Source organism: Watersipora subatra, chromosome 1 (genome assembly GCF_963576615.1).
Source record: "Watersipora subatra chromosome 1, tzWatSuba1.1, whole genome shotgun sequence".
In the NCBI taxonomy this organism is placed as follows: domain Eukaryota; kingdom Metazoa; phylum Bryozoa; class Gymnolaemata; order Cheilostomatida; family Watersiporidae; genus Watersipora; species Watersipora subatra.
In genome coordinates this window covers 69379030-69397155 of record NC_088708.1, presented here as the reverse complement: position 1 = coordinate 69397155, position 18126 = coordinate 69379030, and the positions used below count along the sequence as shown (strand labels likewise).

The window sequence follows — 18126 nt, the reverse complement described above, 5'->3', positions numbered from 1 at the left end:
TTCAGAGGCTGGCTTCACCCGCTGAAGGGTGGTAGTGAGATCTGACAGCTATAAAAACTTGACTGCTTTGCTCTCAGCAGCTCGCTGCAAGGCCAGATCGAATTGTCTGTCCAACTTGGAAGTATCCTTTGCGGCGCCTTTTTCTGTCACTTCTCGGTCCTGTATAAAAAAGAAATAGGCTTTGCTGCCAGTAGAGATACAGATGGCCAAAAACCTGTTGTAACCATAAATCACATGCGTCTGTGGTAGCAAGTAGTACTATAGAATACTGAAATGGGGTTTGTAGGTTTGTCATAAATATATGCTAGATGTTGTACATGAGTTTACATCGTCATTTTATATGTGTCACTATCTTGACTTGGATCACAACTATTTTAGCATGCATTTTCTGTTTACCAAGCATATTTTTTATTTATAGAGTAAACGATTTGAGCTTTATTTTTACCGTATCATTCTGTAGAGGAGAAATGTCCTGCAATGATGCTAGAGAAACAAGGCTACAAGAATGTATTAGCTGCCTAAAATAACTCTGGTCAGATAAGCGTGTCAGCATGAATGGATGTAGGGAGAAATGTGACAGAATGTCACCACAAAAAATGAATTATTTTCAAGATTGCTAAATAAGGCTTTGCTATAGAACTGAGGGCCATTCATTGATTCCAAGCCATAATTAAGCGACCATAAGTAGTGTCATTTAACCTTGACCTTAAAACTAATTCAGTATTGCAAATACTGATGTTTTACTCTAATCATATAGAGTGATAATTGAAGAGAAGGCTATAGTTAGCTTTAGTTAGATATGAGTTATTTATGTAAAACACTTGATGCCCTTCATAGTTCCTTGAAAAGTACAATTTCCTCTCTATAAATAGCAAGCGCCTCTTGTACCTAACGCTAAGCATCCACAAATATAAAGAAGTCATGTCACTGGCATTTCACGGCTTTCTATACTGATAAGCAACGTTACGAGGTCGATTATGTAATTTTCATCTTTGAAAAGTGCCTTACATACAGCAGCCATTTCTGCGCAAGTGCTGGTTCAATATTCCGACTAGCTATCACATTTAATACGGATGCATCACCTCGCTACCACCAGATGCAACTAATAACACAGATAGAGCAAATAGACGAGTCCACAACAACAAATGAACAAAGAGAATAGATAAACACATACGAAGGCAGCAGAGGTGCCATAAGGAAGGCTTGTGAGACAGAAGAAAGTGTGACTGCCAATCTGCTGTTTTAGAAAAATTTGAAAACTAGAGACAGAACCACCTTAAAATCCCTTTGTTATGATCCAACATAAAAACAGATCGGAGAGGTCTACTTTTGAATGGTTTATATAGTACTACTGGCCAAATGCCTGGCCTTGCATGAGTATTAAAAACCTATGTATAAACAATGAGAGGTAATGTAGTTGCCTGCCACTTGCCATTAGACTGGCATATTGCCAATGGCTAATTTGAGTAAGATAGTATCCGTATTGCCAAACTTACTAATAAGAGCCGTGAGAGCAAGCTTTAGTGACATTGCACAATACAGAGTACTATGCTTATTTTAACCCAAATAACGACTCATATCGTCCAATGAATCCATTGCATGTCATAAGATGAACGGCAAGTTCCGAGATCAAGTCCTCTGCATTACGGATTTGTCATTGCTAGATACTAACCAGCTATAGTTGGACAGACAGACCAAACGACAGACGAACGACAGACAGACGACAGATGACAAACTTTGAGATTTATATATAGATGTAATAGAAAAGGGCCAGCATAGCTATAGAGACATAAAACAATACAGACTCAATATATCAGAGTGACAAATGCAAAAGAATTTAATGCACTCATGCTATAAACATGATCTTATTTAATTCAAGATTCGTTAAGATAAAACTTAACTTCATCTATCTCATTTTTCATATATTCACTATTCCGCGTGAGGCAATACTGTAACAACTGGATCAGAATCTTAAAACCAAACAACATACTTTATCTGCCACAGAGAGTAATTCACTATATGAAGTTATAATCTTTTGACAGCTTAAAACAGATCTCGCAAGGACGCATGATGGTAATATAAAATGCTGATTTAGCTGAATGCTTAATGTACACATTTGTTGTATGTAAGAGAATAAAATAGGTCAAGTTCAATAAAAGCAATAAATGCTTAATAGTTTATTTAACTAAGCAGAGGTGTCTAAATCCTCCATTTTAAAGCAGTCATTTCCTGGTTTGTCGATCGTTTTCTTACGTAAAAGGAACTGTTATATTCAGCTAGCATGCAGATGTGTTTTATAAGCATCAGCGAAAGCTTCAGGGTGGAAAGAAGATTGAGAGTAGAAATGTGGAAGTCACACAGACAGCCATTTATGCTCAGCAGGAAGAAAAGAAAAAACGCAGACCATTTATAATTACAAACCATTTCACTTTGGTGCAGACACGGATGTTGGCTACAAATGATAATTCACCAATGGTCAACTCATGCTGCAAATTTACTAGTTGAACTGCATATTAAGGTGCAGCTAAAATTTAAGAAAAAGCATATTATAGCATTAATGTAAAAAGAAACAAATTATTTCATACCGCATTATTCTCTAGAATGAGGAGGTTGCTCAGTCTTTGAACCTCCTTTGTATCATTGAGAAGATTAGCCTGAGTTTCTCTAAAAGACTTAGCTCGTTTGTTCTGCTGTATGACGAAGCGGCTGTGCTGAGTCATATCTGCCTTTATATGCCTGTAGACAGAGATAGTCCATTCAATATTGAGCCCTCTTTCTGTTAAATGGTTTAATGGAAGAACAGAAAAAGAAGATGGAAGGTAGAGGATACAGGGCTTTAACTAGCTACATGTACTACTGACCGACTTCACTAGCAGCTCATGTAAGATAGGCTATAGGACTAGCATTAGTGTCCGCTCACATAGTCAGTTTCACTACTGATTGACAGTCAGCGGTCAAGTGAGGACAACTCTTTACTCATGAAATGCAAAACACAAACACATGCAAACTCAACTAAACTATAATATATTTTGCCGCAGTTATATACAATACAATAGAGAAGCCTTACCTCGGTGTGTACAATCTGTGATAATGTAAGATAGTGCATGATAAAACAGAGGTGAAGAGACCAGAAGCATTATACTGAAAAAAACTAAAAAACCTCAAGTGATACAGCTGCACATGGCATAAGAACCAGAGCAGCCTTGGCCAGCTACATCCACAAACAAGTCTTACCACAACAAGAGTGAAGGTTGTGATAAACAAGCAGCCTGCAATGCAAAGCGAAGCTTACTTATGAATGCCTTTCTCAATATTCTTGATAGTTTTAAAAGTGTCCTTAATGACATCTCTGTAAGTAGGAGCATCTAGAGGAGGCAGGTTCTTCAGTTCCGATCTCGTTACATTAATCTTTTTGCCTGCATCCGTTTCCATGTTCTGTGACTTCATGTAGTGCGAAACAAGAGGACAGACTCCCCGAACATCAAACAGTGATTTCACCATATCTGGTCCTTTGCAAGCCGGATGTGACTGCAACATGTCTCCGCATTGTAAACTCATCAGTTGCAATGCCACATAATAAAATGAACGCTGCCCTGTGCAAGAAGCTCAGACAAAACACTAATTATGATGCAAGCTAGGATATGCCAAACTCGCAATAATTATATTTTGGATATTTTTATGTTTTAATGAAAAACAAGTTTGCAGTGAAATTAAATAGCTATATGATTGGCAAAAGCTTATACATAAATTCAACCACCTCTCTAACGGATGAAGGCTGGCTTCGGGATTTTATTCTTCTTTTAGAAAAGCTTTTTTCTTGTGCTTTAGAAGCTATTCTGGTAAATACAGTGCTACGCTCTTCCTCGATGCCATCCAAGGCAGCGTGCAGATCAGTAGGCTCCGACAGCCTCCCAGTTATGGTCTCTTGTACAGGAGTTAGTACTTTAGAAGCCCCTGTGATGGAATGAAGAGGCCGAAGTAGAAATAATCACATCTAATAAATCTTAGAAGCAGTGCAACAATTATAATGATGGCTGCTTTCTACAAGTATAATACAAGGAAAGAGCTACAAATAAGTACTGCTTTTCAATTGGCCAAATAAATTTCTTTCAAACCATGTGACTTACCATACAGTTTAAACTCAATGCGTATAACCAGAAGATCAAAGCCAACTACATTTCACTAGATAGCAGAAATTAACGCTGACTCAACAGGCCGCAAAAACTGATTCATGAGATGTTTTAATTAACCTACTCATAATTCAGTAGGTACTACACATTTTACAAACCATTTACAGACCCTTTACAGACCATTCACAGACCATTTACAGACCATTCAAAGACCAATTACAGACCCTTTACAGACCCTTTACAGACTCTTTACAGACCAATTATAGATCATTTACAGGCCATTCACAGACCAATTACAGACCCTTTACAGACCCTTTACAGACCCTTTACAGACCCTTTACAGACCATTCACAGACCGATTACAGACCCTTTACAGACCATTTACCCACTATTTACAGACCATTTCCAAACCCTTTACAAGGTCTGTAAAGGGTTACAAGCTTTTCAAACTTGGCAGATCATCTTAATATCTTAATTATTCCAAGCTAATCAACAGCTTAGAACAGTTTAAAACTCAAAGTTACAAAGTGGCTGAAGCTAAAAAGCTCAAATCTTAAAGTATGAACAAACAATGTATAGTTTACCGGGAGGCCGAGGGTATTTGGATCGGGATGGTTGGGCCTCAGCTACTGAGTCAATCATGTGAGTCGTGTCCTCTGAGCGGGAGGATTCAGAGCCTGGCCCTCTGTTATGTTTACTTCTAATTGTATTGTGAGACGTCGCTCGACTAGCGAGACTTATTTCAGAACCATATTTTTTGGAGCTCTTTTGAATACTGCCGCTCATCGCATCAATGGTTGCTAACCAATCATCCGCAGCAGCTGCTTTCTTGGCCTCAACTAAAATAACAATACTATTATTAAACTCTAGAAAGCACAGAAACCTAATTACAGAAACCTTCGGCAATTGGACAATGCTATAGACTGGTGAAATGTGCACGTTTTTCCCATAAAATGTGCACGACTTAATGGTTCTACTCTCTGTCGCACGACCTTATCGGCGTTTCGTTGACCCGGTCTTAATTTTGATTAAAAAAGGCTTGTCAAGTTTTAATGGCGATTTTAGGCCAAATTAATCTGTCCATTTATGTATAATCCAATCAGATGGGTGAGGTTCAAGATATTGTCTACAAATTTCAAAGACTTGGTAACATATTTAAATAGGTTTATATGTGTTTTGTATCGATATTATACATAATTTATTAAAGATCTCTAAGTTCATCATGATCAGAAGGAAATACTTGAATATTGCCTGATAGAATTAGGATGGTGTCTGAAAATCTCATGGTATTTCAAGCTGCATACCCTTTGACTGAGCCTTTCCCATGGCAGCCTCTCGCTTCTTTCCAGCAGGTTCTAGCTCCGGGCTCCATTTAAGAAACTGCCTTGGAGCAAGTATTATACCTGCATGCATACAGTCAATAATCTAATGAATAAAAACGAAACTAGTTTTTAAAAAACAATTTTTATGATTAAAGTAAATAAAATGGTGCCAAAAAGCAAGATTATTGTTTGACAGGCAGAAGCCCAACCTGTCATCCATTCATAGACTGTGCACAAAAGAAACTCTTTAAAATCATCTCCAAATTGTTTGTAGGAGTCGGGGAATGTCTCAGTAAAAGCTACATACACGGACTGTGACATGAGCTCTGGGTAACACTACAAAACAATGACATCCAAATAAAAGTGAAACAATTTAGATTTGTCTGCTTATGATAAGTATTGAAACAAACTCCAAATAATGAGATTGCTAATAATGCTTGGAACTAGTAAAAACTTTCAATGAAGCTTATATAACATGTATTGAAAATGGCAAGGGAACACAGGTGCCCTGTTGTGTGATTACCACGGAGGTTCAGCCATTGGCATGAGAGTATGATGCTTCACTTACATTTAAGATGGCTTCCTTGTATTGGTATGGCTGGATATGAGTAAGAAACTTCACATAATTGTGTGAAACACGATTAAAAAAGAGTGGTTGAGCATTTTTCTGTGTGGAAAACTTTTCCAAAAAGATCCACCAATAGATGTCCTATAATAGAGAAATGCACCATTAGTGTTTTCTTTCATAGCGAGCCTCTATGAAAATATGAAAACAAGTGTAATAATTAATTACTGGAGTAATGGTTAAAAAGATTCCTACCTGTAAAATAGCCTGGGACATGTGAGAATATACAGCCCTATTGTACTCTTCATCATATGCCAATACCTGAAAGATATTCAAACTGAGAGATAGTTTATTCAAATGTACACTTTTTTCATCGTGTACATAAAAAAGTGTACGTTACCAGTAAAAATTTATATTGATTTAGCATTAAAAATTTGGAGCATCTCAAAATATATTCTTAGCATATAATCTTAACAAAGTTTTTACAGTTACTACTGGTTGTTGAACAAGCAATCTTTATGAGAAGACAACTACAAAGTTTGCAAAACTTGGATATAACTGAAAAGCAAACTGGTTAGATGTGACTTGCTGAGCTATTGAAAGGTATGCAGCCCACCCACCTTGTGTCGATCTCTCTGCTGAGCACGTATGGCTTTATTAAGCATCTCAGATGTGGTGATATTGTGGGGGAGAGGAGTAAGTGCAGTGGAGTGGTAGCCAGGGAAAGTAAACAGCTATAAATTGTACAACATCTAGACTATCCAAGCTTTGACTGACATGAACATAGGAGGATATGCAAGAACAGAAGTTATAATCATAAGGTGATGTGGTGACAGACAAAGTGATCATGAGCTAGCACTAACGTATGCGTACATAACTAGAGAATCATAAATTGATATGAACACACATCTTATAATTCTTGTGGCAGAACATAAAAAAGCAACAGTTGAAGTGTAATTATTACATGGTATGTCAAGTAAAATGATAATCTATATGTCATTGTAGAGATAGGACATGCATACAACAGTTGTAGTAACTAAAAGAGTAGCTATTAAATGACGCGAATGATACAGTGTCTATGTGCGATAACAGAATAGGCATGAAGACAACAGTGGCTATGTCTGGAAGTGGAACAAGACAGGTTTTTCAAGTTCAAGACGAAACTCGAGACACTGTCTTGTAGAAACTCGAGACTTGAGACAGTACAATAATGAACATTTGGTAATAATTTCGCTACACAGGACTAGCGCACTTTATATATGAAATTGATAAACCTCTTTTTAAATTGGATTTTCACCTGGTGTAAACGATTTAAATACATTTTAATAGCGATATGCATGTATTTTTTGTAAACAAAAGTGACACAAACTGCTCTAAAATAGCGAAGTTATATATTTCTGAGAATTTTGAGCGTGATTGATAAGAACTATTATAAACATATTACTTTGCACATGTATATTTGTCCATCTATTAAATAGGTCTTACTTTATTTCTTGCAACTTTATTTTCTTTTGCTTTAACAGCTAATTTCCTGTCTCGAGTTTGGCGATAGTTACATTGAGAAGAGATCGATCCGGGACGAGACAGGTCGATACTCGAGATGCCTCGTGTTTCGTTCCGCCTCTAGCTACGTCTGGCTCAAAATTCAGTAAATCGCAAAATTAACGATCCTATTAGATTGCGGACATGCAGTATAATCTGCCTTCTGCACACCTAGTGAAGCACTATTATACACATAGCATGCAAAGGAAAGCCATTTATCTACCAGATTCCCTTGTAATGGCTCATGCTACAGGGCTGCAGTTGGTGGTGGCTGCTGGCTGCAGATAATACCTTAACAGCGTGTGAAGCAAATATCTCACCTCAACAAATTTAGGTTTTACTCCACTTGACTCTGCACTTTTCTTTCGTTCTTTTTTCTTTTGCTAAAAATATTCACTAACTAGTTACATGTGTTTGTTACTAACTCTCTGAATAAGCTTAGTACATCAAGGTTCCTACAAAATCCTTTTAATGTTTGTACATTGTTTCAATCTGAAAGTTGTTGTGAGCATTATAGAATAGGTTTTGACCTCAAGTAGAAATGCAGACCTTCTCTAGCTCTCCACCAGTAACTGTCTACAGGTTATAATGCTCACAAGTGCTTCATAGGCTCATATTGACAACAAAACTGTTTGAAAGTCAGACAGTAAATTCACTTACCCTCATCGTAATCTTATGCACATTCTTTATGCGCTCTGGGGCCTGCCCGACCGCTACAATAACAGAGACACATTCTTATAGCACCACAGAGACGTCAATAATATATGCTTGTGTACTTTCAGCCAGCAGCACATCTAATATGGTGAGAGAAAAACCAGAAAGCGAAAGGTGTCATTCTGAATAAGTACGTGTACATGTATGTACAGAACATTTACGGAAGACCTTTGTACGTTTAGCTTTTCCGTTAGACATGTAGGCTCCGCATGTCAACAGGATGTAAAATAATACACGTAAAAAAACAGGTCATGCCCCAGATAATTAAAGGTGTATAAAACAGACGAAGGCGGTGTGAGAAAAAGACAGCAACTCTAAAATGGACAAATGTTTAATGAAAACCTTGCGTTAAACGTGCGAGAATAATTGAAACATACAAGAAACAGATATTCAGTATAAACAGCGGATGAAGGCATTACCTGGTGGACCAGAGTACAAGAGGCTGGAAGGCTCCTCTGTATGATAGATATTTGTATAAAGTAAAATACTTGTTTCCAAATATCCACAGAATGATGCGAAGTAATAAAATTGCATCTACCTAATTAGTCATGCAAGTCTCAAAATTGAATTTCATTTAAACAACTTGAAAACTAGAGCAAGACTTTATACTACTTGACCTTGACCTTGATCGGTGCTTCATATTTCTATCCAGCTTAATCATTAGAAAACTGCATTAAATAAAACACGTTCAATATATGATACAACTCTGTTAAATGTGTGATAAATATTATTTTTGCTAAAACAAACTATACATATTCCACAATAATAGGGTAGGCAAATAATATGCCTACTTTAATACATTTTTAATAACTAGGAATTAGTTTGTTTTTATTCATGACTAGCTGTGCCTCCCAACTTTGCCCAGGTTATAAAAAGGCTTTGAACAGAAAATTTAATTTGTATTTAACCTATAACAATCTTTACCATTCTAACTTTCAAATTACATATCATGAGAGAAGTATTTTGTGTAGTTGAAATAAATTGGGAGAAAAATAAAAACAACTGTAAAGGTTTTAAAACTTTGTCAAACAACTGTAACTTTCAAACTGTTAGCCAGGCACATTGCCAATAAAATTTTTTAGTAAGCTGCTTAATAAGATAGGCTTGTAAAGGCGGTAGGCCATGACTTTACGTCTGCATTGTTGTCCAGCTACAACTATTTTAATAATTGCTATAGCCGGACAATCAATCCTACAAACGGACAAACTTTGAGAAATATATATAGATTAATAATAGCACAATTAAGCAAACATCTAAAACAATTTATATATTATCACTAATGTAGCTGCCTAAAAACAGTATTTTTTTATAAACTCTTTTGCAAAATAGAAATACTTCTGCGGCATAACGATTTAAGAAGATTTAATTCACATACAAAAACCTATATATATATAAAGTAGTATAAAACCTTTATAATACTTACAAAATGATTTTTTACAGTTTAACTAGGACAATAACAATGTCGATTAATTTAACCCTAACAAAAAATTAAAATTTTTTAGATAAATGCTCGACAAATATTACCTGAATGGATAGAGTAAATCCCACTAAATGCTTTTATTTCTGCAGCTTCTCGCTCTACAAAGCATAAAAAATAGAGAACTTTACAAGCTTAACTACCAACGGAAAGCATCAGATTGAAGTTCCTTGAACACAAACAAAGAAGCGTACGAAAGAAGAAGCAGCTTGAGCAGAAAGAGAGCATACTTGCTGCAGGAAGAGTCTCTGGTGGGTAAACTGATGGAGGCATAAAATAATAAAACAAGATAGTGACAATCAGAAGATACCATTTGAATAAATAAATAAAGATTTGGTGAACTACGGCATAACAAGAGGAGTGGGAAGGGAAGCAATCAGATAGAGAATATCTCTATAGCTAACAAACACAGGATATAAACTACGAAGGAGGAAATAAGACAATATTCAACACTTGCTATCACCAGTGTATACTTACCTTCATTAGCCTGCTCTGCTTCTGATTTCACTGATAAGACACAAGGAGAGAAGATATTCAACATAGTTTATTAGTATTTAACACTTTAGCCCTAAAAAAAAGGCTGAGCACCCCACCTCATGAGAGTCATGTATTCCTAATAAGTCTTTAAGGACAAAGGCTACTAAGATTATGATCTACCAAAGTTTGACTGCTGTAAACAAAACTCTACATGTGAACTCTCATCTTATCAACACTTCAGGAGGTCAGTTAACAGCGTGTACACTGTTAATTGACGTATGCGTGCTCATGCATATACAGTATGCATATACCGTATATGCATGAGCATGCATACATATATGATGACATATTGCATGAATGCAGACATACAGTACGATAGCATGCACGTGTGAATGTATACATAAAATATAGATGTGTATGCGCTGATATTCCTAGTTGAGAGCCTAACAGTGGTTACACTTATTTATCACAGTTATGCAACTGCTTATAGCTTTTTTGATAACTTTGCTAGAAACATTTATAGGCGCGGGTAAAATATTGCTAGACTAAAGTATGTCAAGAAGCGAATGCTAAGCTAGTGAATGGATTACCTTTACGCCTTTGCTTGGCAGAAGCGAGGCTGCTGCCTGGAGAGAAAGGTAGGACAATAGCGGTTTCATCATTTTCACTCATTCTAGAGTCGAATACTAACTGCGTGTAGTCTTGCAAGCTTCTATCTAGTTCACCGATTCGCTCGTTCACTTGGGCCATGGTACCAACCAAGAAGGCTACATATTATATGATACGTTGATGGAATAGGCTGAGAGAGCTGATAAAAAGTGTGTTATGAAGTAAAAACATAATCATTAATTTCAAAAAGTGAGACATTTTGAATAATAACTATATCACATTTAACAATCCACTAAAATACAACTAGATTGTGTTAACAGTAAAGGCTTTGTGTTATTAACAAATACTATATATTTTTAACAATTAGTGGAATGTATCAACAGCAAGTACATTTTGCTAACAAGCTTCAAGGACTATAAAATTCTAAAAGTAAGTTGGTTTGCTCACCCCACCAAGGTTTAGCTAAATAATATTAAATAATGGGTAGCTGCCGCAGTGAAGGTTGAGTAGAAAACTCATAGACCTATTAACTATACTATAACTATAACCATTAAGTATAGTTAATAGGTCTATGAAAAACTTCTCATTGTTAGAGCCAATAAGTTTTATAAACAAACTGCTTTATAGCATTGATAAGACAAATCTTCGATGTACTGCCCAACTAACAGTCACACCAATAAAGCCATCATTTAAGGTTGACAGATCTTACAAGAAGAAGGTTAAAGCCACATAAAATACGTTTAATGCTTCGGAATACTAATATACATACTTATATATATACTATATATACTAGAAATTCTCATGTCATACAGCCTACGACCAAAGTGATATTGAAAAAAAGAAACGGTACTGATGGTTGAGAAATGCAATATTAGCAGTCAAATGGCACTGCAGTGCAATAGGATAACTGCAATGATAGCTGCAATGGTAGCTGTAATGTACTGGGTGTGGGTGTTATTATGTACAACAAACAGAAATAATGAAAGGAAAAGATTATATGTTTATATCTCTCCCCTACAATAAGAGAAATGCAATATTAGAAGTAAAATGCACTGATATTATTAATATAACCAATATTATTAATATAGGAATACAGTAATAATAGAAAACCAATGCACAATTTTGTTTACATTTCAAAACGTCATAGCAACCAATATCAAGAAGTTGTGATATTTATCTAAATTTTTAGAAAAACTATTTAACAAAACTATTTAGAAAAAATAATAACAGTAACATATTGCCCAACATCGGTCACTGTATACTACGATCTTGTAAATTCGAATGATTATTCTTATAATTAAATCTTATAAAATCGAATAATTATTCTTACAATTAAACATTGTAATAATCTTATAAAAATCGTTAGAAAAATATCATCGTCATTTCCTTTACTTTCACTGCTTTGGACATCAGTTGGAATACCAAAGTACTCATTATAAGTGTTCAAAATTTCAGTTACTTTAAAATCGGCAAAAAGGAAACGATTACTTTTCAGTACTTCTACGTTAGTTACAGAAACCTTCGGCAATTGGACAATGCCATAGACTGGTGAAACGTGCATGATTTTCTCGTGAAATGCGCACAACCTGTGGTTCTACTCTCTGTCGCACGGCTTTATCGGCGTTTCATTGGCCAGTCTTAATTTTAATTAAAAAAGGCTTGTCAAAGTTTTAATCGCGATTTTAGGCCAAATTAATATGTTTATTTATGTATAATCCGATCAGATGGGTAAGGTTTAGGATAATGTCTACAAATTTCAAAGACTCGGTAACATATTTAAATAGGTTTATATGTGTTTTGTATCGCTATTATACTTAAACGATTACATTGAAAAATGGTTAAATTTGTGGATGATATTTCGGTACAAGGGTTTGCGACGGCCGTTGATGAATAATTTTCGTGAGTTGTTTGCACATATGCATTTATCATAAAGCTCCCAAACAATCGCTTCGCTCGTGCTTGGTTCTGGGATTAGCATTTTTATTGATGTTTTTATTGAAATGGTGGTAAACCAGGCGGAGACAGGTCGTTATCACACTACTGGTCAGGAGTTCAGGTAAGGTCAGGAGGTCAGAGAGGCCCACGAATGCAATTTACAAGATAAGCTAACTACTGTTATTATTATTGGTTGTTAGCACAGCATGATGTTGAGCTGGTGTTGGTATTTTTAGAAATCAGGTCAGAACAACTAACCTGGGAAACCCGAAACATTCTTTGGGATTCTAGCTGATTTCAGCAGCGCAGCAAATTGCGCTTGCGATTTCCTTCTTGTCAACATTTAGTTTGATAACATGTTATTATTATGATTGTTATATAATGTAATACATTAGACTAGCAAGTTTGCAAAAACACCAGTGAATCAATTGTTCTTAGTGTATTGAAGACAAATTGCGCATTAAAATCTTTATTTCAATCACAGTTGAGTTGAGCTTACCACTTGTTTTCAATCTGACAAATATTTTACTAGCTAGCGACAACTAGTAATATTTTCACCTAGCTTATTGCGGGTTAGATCAGGTGCGATAGCTCCTGCGATAGCGTTGAGCAATTTCAACTAGTCAATGCCCAACCTAGCAAGGTAGCAGGTTCTAGATAGTCTCCCATGTAGTTGCAAAACCTTATGCGACAAACAGTAAATTAATTTTTTATCACAATAAACACTTGTCAATTACAAAGTAGTTTGGCAGTAGTATGTTGAAACTTGTTGTATACAAATATAACTCAAACAAGATACAAATAAGGAGTGAAGCCAGGCTACAAGACCAGAATACAATACTTACAAGCAGCAAAACACCCAAGACATCAAAAGATCCAGTAATTACAGAACGTCAAAAATTTCAAAATGGGAGGAATCAATCATAGAACATGAGTCAGCCATCATAGAACATGAGTCAGCCACCCTGCTAGAAAATCATCAAAGAAACATTGGAGACGAATTAAATGAATACAAGTATATAGATCTGTTATCTTCTGTCAGACAAGACCTAGATACCAGGAGTATGTCACAAACCTCACCCTACATGTCTACATCACGTACACTAGCTGAAGACTTACACCAACAAAATATCTTCACACATCTGACATAAAGGATCGATTCTTAACACGAAACCTAATCTCTACAGGCTAGCTTTCCCACTTGCTAGACAACTATAAAAAGTAACAGCTCCAATGAATCAGCCTCTCTTTTTCTCGAGGGCCTGCTTAGGCATTCTCCCTCTGCCTGCTGAGGAGCCTCTCTCTCTTTGGCCTATTGAGTTACTTTTTTCTCACGACCAGTCAAAACTTTTTACCTATAGACTGTCATGAATCTCGTTAGACTGTTGAAACTCAAAGTCGTACAGGACTGAGCAAACAAGCATGGACGACCGTTCGAGTAAGGGTAGAGTAAGAATTCGAGTAAGGGTAAGAGTAACATTCATTAGCTATTTAAATGTATTGTCATTAAGATTGTTGTTTAGAATTTTGTTAGTTGTGTATTTTAATTGTTTGACTTATGGAATAAAGAAATAACCTTTACTAGTAAATATCAGTATTGCTTGCAATAGCTCAACAGCTTCACTTGTACCTGAACCAGTAATAATCAAATTAGTTCACACAAGCTAAGCGAAAGTGCATAAACTAAACATAGTCAAAATAGAATGACAAAGCATAATTAACATTGATGCTGTGTGTATATTTAGATTTAGATTAGTTATGCATAACATAAATTTTTCATATCTACCGATAACAACCTACAATATCTCCTTCTACAAAGCCTTGGTAAACTCTCTCAGCTACCAAGGAAGAGTTATCAAGGAACCAAGGAAATTAGGTTATTGAACTGAGCATATTTGAGTTCTGAATACCAATCTCTGATAGAAAATCATACATGGGATCTTGTACCATTACCTCCAGGTAGAACGCCAATAGGATCTAAATAGGTGTTTAAAGCCAAACTCGCTGCTGATGGAACTGTAGACAGGTTTAAGGGGCGCTTAGTCGCCAAAGGATGTACACAAAAGGCTGGAATAGATTATGAAGAAACATTTGCACCATTTGCACCAGTTGTCAAATTTACATCTATTCGTACTCTGTTGGCATATGCTCTACAGCGCAAAATGAGTATATATCAGATGGATGTTGTCACTGCATTCTTGAACAGAGTACTAAAAAAGGATATCTATATGACTCAACCTGAAGGATTCATTGAACCACAACAGGGCGACCTAGTATGCAAACTTCGAAAATCGGCTGTACGGACTTAAGCAATAACCAAGATGTTGGAACACTGTCTTGGATGAATATCTCAAATCAATCAATTTCAGACGATCTGGCGCAGATTCCTGTGTTTGTGTTCGAGATAATGATAGTGTTAAAACAATTGTAGCTGTGTATGTTGATGATCTCATCATGATTGACACTGAACAAGAGATGAACTTGGTCAAACAAAATTTGGCAACACGTTTGAAAATGATCTTGAAAAGTTGCATTACTGCTTGGGCATCAACATTAAACAAGAGGAGGAAACTCTTAGTTTACATTAAAACCACTATATTCTACAGGTTCTAAAACATTTGGCATGGAAGATGCAAAACCGGGGTCAACACCAGCCGATGTGAATGTTAAGCTTGTAAAGAATGATAGTGTTAGCAAGCCTGTGCAACTGGAGAGCTACCAAGCTATAGTGGGAAGTCTCTTATATTTAATTATAGCAACTCGTCCAGACATTTCTCATGCAGTGGGAGCAGTCTCTAAATACTGTGCGGCCCCAACAGAGGCTTATCTAACAGCAGCAAAACACATATTACGCTACCTCAAGGGATCACTCGACATCAAAATCACATATCACCAATCTAGTAATAACAAAGTGGTTGGCTACACTGATGCTAACTGGGCAGGAGATCTGGATGATCGACACTCTACATCTGGAAACATATTCTTACTATCTGGTGCGCCGATCAGCTGGTTAAGCAAAAGGCAGAGCGTGGTAGCAGTGTCTACAGCTGAATCTAAATATATTTCACTCTTCCATGGTACTAAAGAAGCAATGTGGCTGAATAAACTCATCACCGATATTGGTCTATCAGCGTCTGCTGAACCAACCAAGATGATGGTTGACAATCAAGCCGCCATAAAAATCGCACAAAATTCTAATAGACATGGCTGCATAAAACCTATAGACATCAAATTTCAATTTACGAGAGAAGCTGTAGTAAACAAGCAGATTAGTTTAGAGTATTGCCCTACTGATAGGATAGTAGCTGACATCCTGACTAATGCGATACCACGTGAGAGATTCACAAAATTACTAAACCTGATGGGATTTACTTGATATTACAAAACCAGTAACCTAGTGGGAGTGTTGAAATATTATTGTCTTTTTTGTCAAGCTTTTCATAGCTTATTTTTAGTGTAATGTAATTATAGCTTACTAGTTTATGTGGCTTTTTTCTGCTTTTCTAGCTTGGCTTGCCAGCTGTTGATAATATTGTTATGGTGTGATTAAAAGGTTGGTCACTCCTGTTGTAGCTGTTATATTGAACTGATATGAAAAATATACTGTCTCAACGTTCGTTATAGTAATTTATGTTTCAGCTATAAAATATAAACAAACAACAGTTATGCATAACGTAAATTTTCCATATCCACCGATAACAACCTACAGTATCTCCTTCTACAGAGCTTTGGTAAACTCTCCCAGCTACCAAGGAAGAGTTATCAAGGAACCAAGGAAATTAGGTTATTGAATTGAGCATATTTGAGATGCACTTTTCTGTATTAAGTTTGCAAACTTGCTTTTCATAAATTGTCACAATCATTTCGTCACGCACTAAGCCTGAAAGCTCAAAAAAGTAAGTTAGTTCAATGACAATTTCTTATAATTATGTTTATACCACATGATAAGGTTTATAAAAAATGTACTAACGTGACTTTTTTTCTTGTTTTATTAAAGCCTCTTCTTTTCTTTTCCTTAATTCTTCTCTAGTTAAAAGCTCCCCGTCTTCAAATAAGTGCATAGGGGAAGCAATAGCGTTATAATTCCGAACAGCCATGTTGGTGGCCATTTTTAAACGATCGTTATGGTAACACTTTGCTTTGCAGCAAATGACATAATCTCACATAGCTTTACAGTGTTTACTAAAAATATAATAATTAAAAATTAAATTAAAATCTTAAATATGATTTAGATGAAATTAGCAAGTCTTGTACGGTACAAAAATGCGAAGCTTATTTTTCTGCATAGTTTGTAGTAAACATCCGGTTAAGATTCTAAAACTTGTTTGAGACTTTCAAGTAGCATTCATCGAGTAGTCAAATTAATATTTTGTGGTATTTTCCGTCAAATTAATATTCTATGCTATAAACAACAGCATTTAAACTTTGAAAATAAAGCTTGAAATATGCCATTTGGTCCGTTCGGTAACAAATTTTCACCAAAAAAGCCAGGTCCGAGAAAAGCTGCATCACTTTCTACTTTGCAAAATTTAGACAGAGAGACATTGCAAAGAGAGCTCAGCGCAGATGATACTGGTCACAAAATACGCATAAATTTGGATGGAAATAAAGTGTACTTTGATGGCAAAGAATGGGTTTCTGGTTAGTCGCTTTTAATGTCAGGCTAGTGACTGGTTCTATAAAGAGTTGAGAGCCGTTTCAAAGAATGGTTAAGAAAGTGCTTCAGCCTGCGAGACCACGTTTCGCAAGAGAATGCATTGTTTTAAATTAAGACTATGCATAACGAGAATTAGTCTCACCATCTGTTTTATTGTGCTTGTTTATGGTTTGGTGCTGTGCGTGTATCTTTTTATTATTTAGTGATGAGCCTTTAGAGAAATGTAGTTAAATAACATGTATTGAAATGCGGTTTTAGAAAGTGGGGGTAGCGGTGCCACACACAGAGAACTTAGTAGCATTAAAAAAGCAAATGAGAAGCTGAAGGAAGAAAACAATCTGTTGCGGCTTAAGCTGGATATCTTGCTTGATATGGTAAGCAAATTAATGTTTGACTTTTACCAACATAATACAATAAAAATACAAACCGAAGACAGCGCAATTCATTGATTATCTTCATGCTCTTGTAGTTAACCAAAAGTACAGCAGAACAACATTTACAGAACAAAGAAATTGAAGACTTGAAGAACATGGTTCGCAACAAAAGTGCCCTGAAATCTAGAAGCTAGATTCAAGGAGAAGCAGATTTCAAATATTAAATGTAGTTTTATATCTGCGTAAAACATATTACCATCAGCTGTTGTCTTCTGTTATATGCAATGTTACAAGGTAGATACTACACTTAGTGATGACATTTAA

At 35.9% G+C, this 18126-nt stretch overlaps 2 protein-coding genes across 2 annotated transcripts; one reads left to right on the top strand and one right to left on the bottom strand.

Moving 5' to 3' along the window:
• Positions 1-16880, bottom strand: LOC137390862 (protein FAM227A-like). The gene is made up of 16 exons (XM_068077180.1): positions 16742-16880; positions 10818-10994; positions 10228-10257; positions 9798-9851; positions 8220-8272; positions 7880-7942; positions 6638-6751; positions 6273-6338; positions 6021-6161; positions 5662-5788; positions 5435-5533; positions 4715-4969; positions 3758-3954; positions 3293-3528; positions 2586-2736; positions 1-159 (listed from the first exon to the last, which is right to left on the bottom strand). The coding sequence occupies exons 1-16, from the start codon at positions 16878-16880 to the stop codon at positions 49-51; spliced, it is 2013 nt and encodes a 670-aa protein (XP_067933281.1). The 3' UTR covers positions 1-48.
• A 206-nt stretch (positions 16881-17086) lies between these two features.
• On the top strand, positions 17087-18034 carry LOC137410666 (protein chibby homolog 1-like). The gene is made up of 3 exons (XM_068096128.1): positions 17087-17412; positions 17687-17802; positions 17898-18034. Exons 1-3 carry the CDS (start codon positions 17217-17219, stop codon positions 17994-17996), a joined length of 411 nt encoding a protein of 136 aa, XP_067952229.1. The 5' UTR covers positions 17087-17216; the 3' UTR covers positions 17997-18034.
• Positions 18035-18126: the final 92 nt, after the last annotated feature.